Genomic DNA, 12,725 nt, shown 5'->3' with positions numbered 1-12,725 from the left:
TGGAAAAATTTTACATAGCAATACCAGAGGCATTCTCCTTTCCGAGCAAGTAAAGGAGAGGTTTCCCAGCAACAGCAACATTGTAGAGGTACTATCAGATAAAACAAAATCATAGCCCTGAGCACTTGCTATCGTCAAGCATCCCCTAGCACTCAGCACAAGATTGAAGGTGTTAGTTCCATTTTCCTGGCCAGATTCCCCTATGATATTTAAATCCCACCTGCAGCTTCACTTTCTCTAAGAGTTCCAGCTCTTGCTTTCCTGCGTGCTGTTAAAAACCTGCCAGTTTTTTAGGGCTAAGGAAAAGGGGAATTGTGCAGGAGATATTTAGTCACTTGGATGAGTAAACAAAAGACACTTTTTGAAGTGAAGGTATTATTTGCCTTGGAAATGGCAAATGGCTGTGATCAGCACCTCGATTAACTCCTATGCCTAATGCTGACTCTTCTTCAGGAACGCCCCTCTTTCTTACCGCTTTACAGTACAGAAAGAAAGGACAGGGGCTATGACTACTGTAATGATTATCAGTTTTGAAAGGAGGCTTTTCATTTCAGAGTGTTTGCCGTTGCATTGAATAGCTGTGCGTCTACTGCCACTTTTTCCTTTGTCTGTCTTAGCTCTGCGGTCTGCTCTGTGCCATGATTTAGCTATTTTCTGACACCAGAGAGCCCAGTTTAGACCGGCAAACCTCAGAAGCTAAGTGCAAGTGAATCTCGAGCAAAGGGTTAAAGTGAGTCTCAGCTGTGGTGTGAATGACAGAGAAAATTTTCCATGAAAACATGTATTAATAGTCCTGTCATATATACTATTCTTTATCCATATTTTGGATGGCATAACAGATATTATGTGAGCTTTGTCCAAAAGTCACCTCACTGTCTTATTAACATATAAATCATGCTTTAACACCTACAGAATCTTCAAGCATGTTCGTTTGCAGAAATAAAGTCATATGAACATTTCAGGTCAAGGAACTGTCACTCAGTATAGATTTGTCCAGTTTTTATCACAAACTGAAACATATTTTTGATTAGGCGTGGGTGTTCTGCTGTAACAGAAGTGCTAAATAATAATGAATGTACATTTTGCAAGTGCAAATACTTGTATGTGCAAATTTAGTTTTTTGCATGCTCTAATAAGGTGGTTTTCAAATTTTGCAGGCACATTTACGGATCTCTGAAAAATTTGACATTTTCAGCAGGAGAAGAACTCTATTACTGAGTTCTAAAATTGTTACCCTTATTTTAAAGGTTTACACACTTTAAAAATATAATCAAATTATTTCAGATGTATAAAGATTGTTAAATTAATGGAGTGTAATAAAAAGTTAGTACATATAAAAGTTTATAAGATACAAGCAGTTAATTGATTAAAAAGACATAGCTAAATAATCTTGGAACTAGACTATCATGTATTTGTTGTGCATCATCACGTTAAAAACTTTCCAAAGGATTACATTAAAGCAAACTAAAAAAACTGAGAAATAGGAGAAATGGATGGAACAAATAAGTCTTTTTTAGAAACTTAAAGTTTTCTTAATATTGCTCCAAAAATGCATCCATAGAAAGAAATGAGGAAGTAATTGCTTTTTCCCTGGAATAAAATCAACCCAACAAAAACATTTCACGTTTGCTCAAAATTTTCTTCAAAAATATTGAATGTAGTTGTGATTCTTTAAGAAAAATGTATAGGTTTGTCATGTAAACATAGGAAGTCAAAACAATTCCATGTATTGAAGAAGAAATTTTGCAGGGGAACTTTTTCCCGATACACTAAGTTTTGGTTTATCTTATTTGTTCTGGCCACTTTCTCTGTCCTTGACCAACGTACATATCCCTGAGATATGTATATTACCCTTTTAGTGCTTGCTAGAAGCGAAAAACCAGACAGGATTGCTGATTTCTGAATGTCTGATGATTATAAGGGACTGCGAAGAAGGGAAGTTACTTCCTTGACAGCTCTTCGTAGAATGAAAATGAGTGATGTAGCTATCCTACACCTTTTGGTCAAGACCCTGCAGGTTTCATATTACCACTTTTTTAAGGCCAGGAGTCAGCTTTCAGCACTGCAGATGAAAGTTAGGGTCAGGGCTCTTCTGTTTGAACAGAAGCCCAATATAGACTAAAGATGGTGGGAGATGGTAACTTGCTGGGAGAGTGAGGGAAGGGCCATGTTGGCAGAAGTATACAATACAGTGACCTAAAGTTGAGATCATGGAGTACAATACGTGACCTACATCTCACTGAGCATATGCTCACCTATGCTACTGTCTGCAGTGCCACTAGAATCCTAAATCTACCTGTGGTTTAGGGTCCTGCTTAACATTTTGCATAGACCTAATAACAATTTTATGGTTGCTTAGAGCAAATCTAATGGTCCCTGAAAACTTATTTAATACGGGGAAGGGAAACAGTTGCTTGAAAACAATATTTACCCAAAAGACTAGAATGGCTCATTAGATACATTTGTATGTGGGCTTTTTCACTTTACAGTGCATTATTGAAAATAAATATAAAAATTTAACAGCTCCCCTGGAACCACTTAATCCGTCATGTACTTTCTCTGTACAGTTCTGTGGTTTACTGTTGTGAAAGTATAAAAAAGCTCTGCAGTGCAAAATACAATTCTTATTAAGTACTGTTGCTGTTTCCAGTAAATCATTTCAATAAAAGAACTCAGGCTTGTAGGAATGCGATTTTTTCAAACTGTTGTAAAATTACTACAATATATTTTACACCAACCATTTGCCAGATTTGATTTTGCTCAAATTAGGCTAATGTTTGTGATACGGCAGAAATGTGGATAAGCAGCAAAACAACATTCAGGATGGAAGCAGGGAGTTTACAACTTCTACAAATTAAAATATTTTATATTTCTTAATAAAGAGATTCATAAAGAAACATATTCATTGATTAAAACTGCGCTAAGATTTACTTGGTGCTTCTGTGAGTATGCTCAGAGAGTAACTTGTGAACCAGGTGCTAAAGCCAATGGGTTGGTTATAATAAATCTATACCCTGTCTTGTGAGATAGCTAAGAAAGCAGTGGAAAAAACCCCAATCTTTTGCATTAATTCTCTTAAACACTGATCAGAGACTAAAAATAATTAATTAGGGGATCATTTTTGAAGTTAGACATCCTGATAATTTCGCAGCCCGATTTTATCCTAGATGCAGAGCACCCATAAATCGAGTTTAGACACAGTAGTTATTCACTATTGTTATTAACAATACCAAAAATAACACAAGAGGGCACAAACCGAGCTATTATTCCTTTGGTGTTAGACAACAATTTAAATTTAAGAAAACAAATCTTGAAATACCTTTCTACTTATGACGAAACATACAGGATACTCACAGAGAACAATGAAATAGTTAAAAAGATGTTGCTCATTGCTGAACACTTATGCTACATTTGATCGTGAAATTGTTAGCTTTTTGGATATTAGGTGCAAAAAAGTGCAAAGAATATTTAGTTAACTGTTACAGTACCACATTACAAAAAGTATTTGCTAGGCCACAAAGGCCACTGCTGATATAATTTATATTAAGATAAATGTATACACAAAATAGTTTTTCAGTCTCCACATATATATATATCTGTTTCTATATCAACCTTGCAAAATCGTGATGAAAATGATCCAGGCCACAGAATCTCATGATGATAACAATGATGGGAGGAAAAAAAAAACGGAGGAGAGCTTGTTCTCCGATTTAAAAAGTTACTCGCCCAGAGCAAATGAAAGAATGAAATTCTGCAAGGCTGCTCTGTATTTATGGTGATGAAAATACAATCTTGAGCAGGGAGGATCCGTGTTCAGCATTACCAACCCTCTCTGGGAAAAACTGTTTCTGTCTAGAGACCATGAATAGCAACTTGGAACAGACATTCAAAAAATTGGGCTAGATCCCTTTTTTTTTGTTTTCTTTTTTTCTTTTTTAATAATTTGTAAAGAATGTTTGAAAGATTTATTTATTTGTTTTCTTGCTTGCTGTGTTTGTAGGCACAGAGGGCAAGGTATAAAACCTGCCTCCTTTTTTTTGGCCTTCGAAACACCTGTAATGTTAAGACCAGCCTTCCTAACTTTCCTGGAGCAGTTAAAACTCTTCAAGGTATATTTGACAGTCTTAGAGATTAGTTAGCGGAATGGAGGAACTGGATCTTTATGAACATATTCTGTGTCAACCAGGCCAGACTAACCAAGCCAAAATGATTCCTCAGAAGTCTAAACTGCCTTTTGCCTTCATAACTGGATTAATTACCACAAAATTCTTTCATCATCACGAACCAATCCTCCATTGGCATTTTTCTAGTGTATCACACTTTTCTTCTGTAAAAACGCTGTTTTGGAAAATAGTATCTTCTCGGTTTTCTTTATACATTACAAAGATACAAGAAGAGCCACCACCTCAAATTTTTTTCTATTTGCAGTTCAGCCTTCAAAATCTCAGTCCCAATCATGCAATCTTCGCCATGCTCATCAAAAAAAAGGAAAAAAAAAAAGGGAAAAAAACCCCAGAAAAACAAAAGAAATTAACTATCCAATCTATCCAATTGAGGCAAACCGCAGTGTTAAAAAGAGTTAAATTCACAAAATAATGTGTGGTTCTCTTCCAGGGTTTAAAGGAGCTCAATTCAGCCAATATAGTTTTGCATTTGCTGTCATTGTGTATTCTAATAAATGAGTTTACCAGTTTATAAAACTGTTACATTTCAATTTCTCTCTCCATATATTGACACAAAACATATCTCAAATTCATATTTAGCATATAATTCTAGAGGCATTGAGCCAGGGACCAGAAACCATTCCACATGAGCTATGCACTTAGTCAAAATAACTTCCAAGAAATCTAATACTGTTACATTAAATCAAGAATCAGAAAAATGTTGTGCGTAACTGCAGTTTTTGGTCAAATTTTTTAACAGCTAAAATATATTAAATTAATTCCTTTACTTCAGAGCATTCTCTCATCTACAGTTTGACCTGCGTGAAGACCAAGTAAGGACTGCGTGATGCCAGCGGCAAATGGGCTGCCTCGAAGGGGCCGGATGCACCTCATGAGGAGACACCTACATCTCTGCGGAGCTGCATCAACTTCCACACAACTCATTGCAGACACATTAGTTTTCCACAACGATACCCGTCCACGCGCTGTTCAGTGCCACGCAGAGACACCCCAGCTCGCTCTTCATCAGCCGGCGGGTAGCTGAAGCAAAACAGCCGCTGACTACGGCCACCTGCCTGGGCGCACGTGCCTGGTTGTTTTGCTGGACAGGCTAACGAGTTCCTGTAGGGGCAGCCAGCATCTTGATTGCTTGAAGATTTTAACTGCATAGATCCAGTTGTAAGACCTGTCCCATAAAGGCTGAAACCCGTAAAACCCAGTGAAGCCAGTAAGGTCCTTCTCATCGGCTTCAGTGGGCTTTTGATCAGCCCTTCCTCCCTGCCCAAGGAATGAACTGATTTTCCAAACACTCAAAACATGGCAACAGTTGTTCTTTCATGCAACATTCAGTTTGAAGTGTTATCTTAAGAAGTCATACAGGATTTAGTGCAATTTAGAAGAAATTTACTACATGAGCTATAGATGACTATTTGCTTTCCCTCAAAACAATTAAGCGTTACAAGCTGCAGTGGTTTTGAATTGCTTAAGGGTTTGGGTTTTTTTCCAATTTCTTTGTCTATGCGAAGATATAGGTCATATCAAAACACTGCTTGGATATGACACTGGATATATGCCAGCGAGAAAACAGGTGAATGACTTTGTATGAGGAAGGGTTATATTTGGTTCAAGTCAACTTCATTCATACATTAAGAAATTAGTATAAACTGTAATATAAGATGTAGAATAGGAAAAATGTATTTTAATAAAAAAATATGGATACAGTTCATCTGTGGAAGCAAACCTTCTGTTTATGTAGATGTGAGCTAGAAGGGAGCTTCGGACACTGAACACGACGAATCCACTCTTTTTCCCTAGGGTGTAAGCGGCGGTTTTGGTGATGAACAGGATCCCTGGCTATCAAAACTGGTTGCTCGGCCAGGCAACTGCAAGAAAAGCGTTTTACAAATGTCATCATATCTGGCTGTGCATCACAGTCATTTCAGAGGATAAGCGACTCCCTCAAGAAAGAACCCAAATCACATCTTGACCCTTTCTGAAGCAAAGTCTCCAGCAGAACTAATAACAGAAAGAAAATTTTTAAAGTGACCTCCTCAAAATGCCTCTCTGACACATTTCACAGGAGCGGGTTTATTTCGCCAACCAGTCGGGGTGGTACCTCTGTCTCCAAACTGGCATAATCCAGACAGAGCCAGGAACCTCTAAAGAGAGGCTTCTTTGCTGCATTGACTCAGCTTCCTTGACCTCACACTCTCGTTTAGGTGTTTTACTGAAACTTTGCTGTTGGGCTGCTTCTACCTATCACTGGACATGCTGTGCAGCCATGGGCTACACAGTGGGGAAACCAAATGGCCTCTAATGCCTCAGAGACAGCAACTCATTTTTCTGCACAGATTGCTTTTGGGAAGGGCTAAACAGTGTGTCCTCTGTGTTCCAAAACAGGGCCTGCTGCTTCTTGGGGCTTCAATATGAATCTTTCCGAGTCCAAAGCTGTGAGCATTTTGCATACAGAAAGCCAGTAAGATGTGTCCACAGCAGATTGAAGACAGGGTCCAAGCTCAGGGACTTGTAGGTATAATCACCCATGCGTTTGAATAAGCTTCCAATAAGTGTCTGTTTGAGTTACTCTGGAGGTAGCTGCTGGTATGTTGCCTCAATTTAGCCTAATTAGCAGGCCAGTTTCAGATTAATGTTTTAGTAACATAGCTGTTCATGCTAAAGATTTTTGAATAGGAAATGATTGCTTTTGAAATACTTGCAAATGATCTCCTCTAAGTGGATGTAAGCTCCTTATCATAACCTCTGGAAATTTTAAATATCTTAATTCACTCTTAGAAAGCCGTCGGCTCATCATGGAAACTTTTGAAATGGCACATTTAAGTAACTGATAAACCCATGCAACTAGATTTACGTTGTGCTGAGGATCTTATAGCTGCTCCATAGATGCCATACTGGTTTTCATCATTCTCAGAAGCACATAAGTGTGAGATAGACAAAAACATTCAATATACTGAGAGGAAGAAAATGTCGCTACTGCTTACCTCTACTAGTGGATGCCAGTGAGTTATTGGTTTACGTGGGTAAGCCAACATTTCATTCCAATGATCTCTTCCAAGCCCTTCAGCATCAATTCCTGTCCGACATACCCCAATGACCTCATTGTGCCCTACTCTGAGAAATGCAGAGAGGCAGATTTTTTTTTTTTTTAATAAAAACAGTTTTAATAACATCTGATGTATAATTCTGTTTACTGGTTTAGTGCAGCACAGAACACATGTCCAAAGTTTTCACATTATTTATTACAGTTATTAGTTTTAGTGGTAGTATAGTAATATTAAGTATAGTAATATTAAATTTTGTAATGGTAGCATCTAAAACCTCCAGCCACTACCAGAGTGCTTCTAGCAGCTATAAAAATAGCAATGAAAATGTAACCCTTGTCATTAAAAGGTTACAGCCCAAAAGACACAAGGACTGAAAAAGACCATAACACACCAAATGATCTAGAAGCAAAGCATGCTTAAATTTTGTGGGAGATGAAGGTGAAGCAAAATGGCAGGGAATACACTTCCTGCTGCAAATCCTTCGACACTATATTTCCCAGCTTTACCTGTTGTGGTCATTGGAACTTCAGTCAGAAAAGTGACCGGCAAGCGGCATAGCCGTAATAGGCTATAACTTTAATACTTGATACTCCTGGCAGTGCCATAGACTTGTTGAGGCACTCCAGAAAGTAATTTTCTGTCTCTTGCCTATATGTACCTTAGAATAATATTTCCTAACTTCCTCTTAGCAAACGCTTTGAAAGGAGCGGCTGAAGAGGACTGAAACTGTGCAAGTTGCTGTGCTCTTCTCCCTCTAACAGCACCGCAGTCCCACTTTCACATCTGACTGAAAAAGTCTTCCTGACAGAAGCTGCAGGACAATCAGAGATCTGATGGTAAGGAAAAACTATCTGAAGGTTCGTGTTACCGAAATGGACTTTCACTGTTTGTTTGCCCTGCAATCTCAAGAGCTTACTACTAATAGCACTTGAATGAAGCAGACTCGGCTCGGGCACGATTCTGTCAGTCTTCGTCTGGTTTAACCTGTAGTCCTTGAGCCACTCTAAGCAGGAGTCTCTTCCTGTCAGTTCTCAGTGAGGACATAGATAATTGAGGCTCAGATATGTTATCAGCGAGGGCTGAACACAAAGGTTACAAAGCTTCTTTAGTCAACCGGAGAACTAATTATGACTCAATTCAATGAGGTAATTAGCATCTAATTTTTTAGTCATCCAAATTGTCTTTGATTTCAAGTACCTGCAATTTAAATAGAAATTAGAGGGGAGTGGGCCTTTTTTAAACTGGGAGACATACCTGATTGAGCTTTTACATAGTCCAGCCACCAGATGGGGACAGAAATGCATGCCAAGGACAGTGGCCCGTAATATTGAGCCATGTTTCTTCCTCATCACAGTTATTTATGATGCAGATAAAATGGCCTGAGCTCTAAAAGGTGTGGAAGCTTTAAACCTCTTCAGGAAAAGACCCAAAGGCTTTACTTTTTGTGACACTGAACCTACTTGAACGTTCAAGGAGGTAGAAAGCAGTTGCTTGCAATGATAGGTAACTTCTCACTGAAGATTAATGGCCAGAAAGCAAACTGCGCTTACCGATCATAATCCATCACTGCAATGGAGAGGCTGACCTGGTCCACATTCTCTGGAGGGATATCAAAGATGATGGCCTCGTTATAAACAGGATTGAGCGTGTTCTTCTTTGTGGTTGTTTTCCGCTTTTTCAGTCTTCGACCCTCACACATCAGTGACACTTTGACATACGGATCTGAGGAACAGATAATCAGTTGTGTGCATTTGGACTCGAAGTCATTCAAATGTGTAGCATAACAGCAACACGTTTTCTAGGAATCTCATATTGATAAGACAAAAAATGACAAAGGTTTTAGTGATCCTGGCAAACACTGCTTTCAATGAGCTCTCTATGCAGAGGAAAGGTATAGGCATTCTGAGCAGACATACCGACAGACAGACCAAAGACAGCCAGTACATCTGAACAGGGCCTATACCCATTCTCCTGATACTTCCATTTCACAACCGTGTTAAACACACAAAAATGAAGGAGCTCTTATTTGTCCCTTTCCTGAATAGACTCTGCCTTTTTATTTAAAAAAGAAGTAGATTCACCTGATGCGCCAGTTATGTCCATTGCTTTGAGATTCCTACATTTGATGACTGTCAATGTCATTCTCCCAGCAGTAGGCAAATAACAAAGGGAAAACATGATCTCACCCAAATCTATGCTTTCCTGAAAAAGAAAAGCAATGATTAGAAATCAGACCATACTGCCAACGATTCAGTTCGGATCATGCAAAAATTTAGAATTTCTTTTTTTAACATGAGAGACTTCTTTTGCAGCCTCAGATGCTTTTAAAGAGGTCACAAAAAAATTCAGGAATTATTTCTATAAAGTACAGAAAGAGTAATATTTTAGTGACAGGATCTAGAATTACTGAACTGAGAAATTAAAACAATAGCAGAGCCAAAATTTTCTGGATTCCTGATATGTTTGTGTTGAATTCACACGAATGAAAAGGTGCTGAATGTAGAATGTCAGGTTCTGCTCTTGAAGACTCAAACTCCCAACAGAAAGAAATCTGGTGGAATATTTTGATCACACACATTTACATGCCTTTTAGCCACTGGAATTTATGTAGGAGGTTTATTTCTACACACGTGTATGTGTATGAAAAGTTTATCCTAAGTGCTTTGAAAAGATGAACGTGGTTGTAAAAGTTGCTAGCTTTATTGCTTTTACTGTGCTTTGAGGGGTTGTTCTGTTCTAGAAGAAAAGCAAAGTAAAGGAGTAGCACCTACAACTTTCCTGGCTCAACAGTAATTTTTTTGAGGATAATATACTCGGAAAGATGGGTAAGGTCCATATGGATCTTAATAATCCTCACAAAGAGATAGTTTCTATGTTGAGACAATGTGCTGTGAATTCATGCAATATGATGTTGCTATACAGTTCAGATGCTATAACACTTGAGAAATGTAAACAAAGGAAGAAAGGTTCCATCAGTTTTTATTTTTTCTTTTCTCACAGTCACATATCTAACCTAATACTATAAAAGTTCAGCTGTTGAGTTCTTAGTTACATTCTAAATTGTTCCTGCTTCTTTTTTAAAGATTTTAAAGACACCCCCAAAAAAGCACAAAGAAAACTGCATATTAAGAACAACTCCGCATTCTTAAATATGAGCTTGTAAGGAGCATGTAAGGACGTCACTTCAGCAAGGCAGCCACTCTCAAGCACACTCGTGCAATCTCAAAGGACTGTTTTTGACTCCTACTAAAAAGCTTATTTTTAATATCTTAGCTTCAATATTTTATCTATCAAACCAACAGCTGCCCTGAGAGGACAAATTTGTTTGAGAACTGCTGGATTTATGGAACAGCTGTTCTAGCATCAGAAGGCAAGCATGATATATTTTTAAATGATACATACTAAAATAATGATTGCTGTGTAGATGACAAATACATTGCCTATAGTTATGAGACAGATTGGGGCTTCTTGTTCACATTTTTCAGCTGCTTATATGAAGAGTTTTATTGACTTCCTTCAGGGTAATGCTCTGCCTAAATTGAAATAGGTACTTCGGATCTTTCTGGAGTAACAATGGACTTAGTCACATGCTTCAGGGGTTTTGTGTTTTGTTTTGTTTGTTTTTTTTTTTGTTGGCTTTTTGTTGTTGGTGGTGTTGTTGTTGTTGTTGTTTTCCTCTGCATTGCAGACTTTAGATTGAAGAATGCAGTTTTAGAATGCAGCTTTAAATTCCCTGTTGCACTGTTAAAATATTGACTTTTGTGTATGTTGGTCAAATCACATAGTCAATCATTTTGCTGGGATTCTGTGCTGAGAATTAATAGATTGATAAGCATGTGAACATGCACTGTGGGTAAATTTCATCTTTGTCAGAATTTCAGATTGCTCAGGATTTCAAAATGATTTAGCTCATTCTGTCCACACAGGATCAATACAGCTATTTGACATCTCCTTAGCCCAATCCCTTACTTTGCCACACAGTGTGCAGAATTTTGTACCCCAAAATACATTAACAAACTCACTTTTCTATTTCAGAAAATTTAAATTAAACTTGAACAAATGAAGTGTCATTCTTTTCACTCATTTGTTACAGTGGCAAGTGCTCTCTGTTATATTTTACAGTTGTTGTCATACCCGAAATCTGTTTTAAGCACAGCTTCTGTTACTAGCATTACTTTCTATATGCAGAGTCTGATAGTTGTTCCTCATGTCCATATGTCAAAGAGGTCTCACTGTTTTGTTTGAACTGGAAATATAGTTCCCCTGCAGCAGTGCTTCAAACTTTAAGGTCTATGTTGAGAGAGGTGATGAAGATGAGTTGGATCATAAAAGACAGTGGGCAGCTTATAAAAAGGACTAATTCTTCCTTCTTCAGACAGATGACTTGTTTCGGCGAATAGAGAAAAAATCATTTTTGAAAGATGGGAGTATGAGCTTGAGTATTCTATTGTTTCTTTTCGAAGAGAAATTGGATAGACACTCAAAGGTTTGGGTGAGCTCAAATGATAAACAAGAATATAGACAGGACTATTTACCATGACTAAAATACTTTAAAAGAAGTATTGCTTAAAATACTTGCAAAACTCCATATGGTGGTAACACTACGGTATTTTTTTGAAAAGCAGAGAAAAGCATTGGTGCTTAGCAAAATGGCAACCATTTGAGGCTTATGCTCAGTCCTGTTCCTTTCCTTTCTGGACACTGCATACACGCTTGAAAAAGATCTTGGAAAACCCCTTGCAATCAAACCCAGGGGTTTTGACAGTGCAATGAATAAGCAAGACGCCTTAATGCAAAAAGAAATACTTGGACAACAAATGAGGGGAATCTTTTCACTCTGCCCAGCAGACTGTCCAAAGGGCAGATGTACCGAAGTTACCAGAGCTCTGTAACTGGTGTATTGACTCTTCAGTTTGAAGTAGTTTTGGGAGTGGGAAAAGGCTCTCTACCACTCCACTGTTTATGCAGGCATTTTCTGACACCTGTGACCTGTACCGGGAAAAAACGTGGCTTGTGCTGCCCTGAAATGTCTGGTTTTCTTGTTGTGGAACAACAATCATGTTGTTCTATGCACTATTTAAATAGACAAATTCTGTAGTAGACTAGAACAGATATTATTTCAGAAAACACTCTTGTCTGTATCAAAGACATTTAAGAGTCGCTCATTGTAAGATCAACGGGGTAGAAATAAAATTAGTCGTTACCCTGCACTAGTCTATGGACACCATTTAACTCCCCTCCTAGTGGAGAGAACTGACTCTTACAGATTGCCACCACGGACTAGGAGTTCCCATCGTCCTTGGATTGAGTTAAAATACAAGTTCTTTCAGAATTCTTTAAACAACTCTGATGATTTTATTTTTTTAATTTGGTACTAGTTGTGACAGCTAATGTTTGCTGATAGTTTTGTAGACAGTGTCTTTTTGGTTAGTAAGGAATAGAAAGTCCTAGTACTTTTATTTAGTTTCCACTCTGAGTATCTGCTGTTACTGGTGGTCTT

At 38.0% G+C, this 12,725-nt stretch overlaps 1 protein-coding gene across 2 annotated transcripts in view; it reads right to left on the bottom strand.

The window, feature by feature from the left end:
- Nucleotides 1-5,974: 5,974 nt before the first annotated feature.
- Nucleotides 5,975-12,725, bottom strand: part of SYT10 (synaptotagmin 10) — a gene marked incomplete at both ends in the record, with an annotated part of 37,033 nt that continues 30,282 nt past the window's right edge. For both annotated transcript variants that reach the window (XM_082498218.1, XM_082498219.1), the window contains 4 exons: nucleotides 5,975-6,046; nucleotides 7,163-7,292; nucleotides 8,776-8,947; nucleotides 9,307-9,427. In XM_082498218.1, coding sequence (XP_082354344.1) covers nucleotides 5,975-6,046; nucleotides 7,163-7,292; nucleotides 8,776-8,947; nucleotides 9,307-9,427 — 495 coding nt within the window. The remainder of the gene's footprint in view (nucleotides 6,047-7,162; nucleotides 7,293-8,775; nucleotides 8,948-9,306; nucleotides 9,428-12,725) is intronic.

This window comes from Vanellus vanellus, assembly GCF_965231255.1.
Source record: "Vanellus vanellus genome assembly, chromosome: 1".
Lineage (NCBI taxonomy): Eukaryota > Metazoa > Chordata > Aves > Charadriiformes > Charadriidae > Vanellus > Vanellus vanellus.
This window is presented reverse-complemented; position numbering and strand designations above follow the sequence as displayed.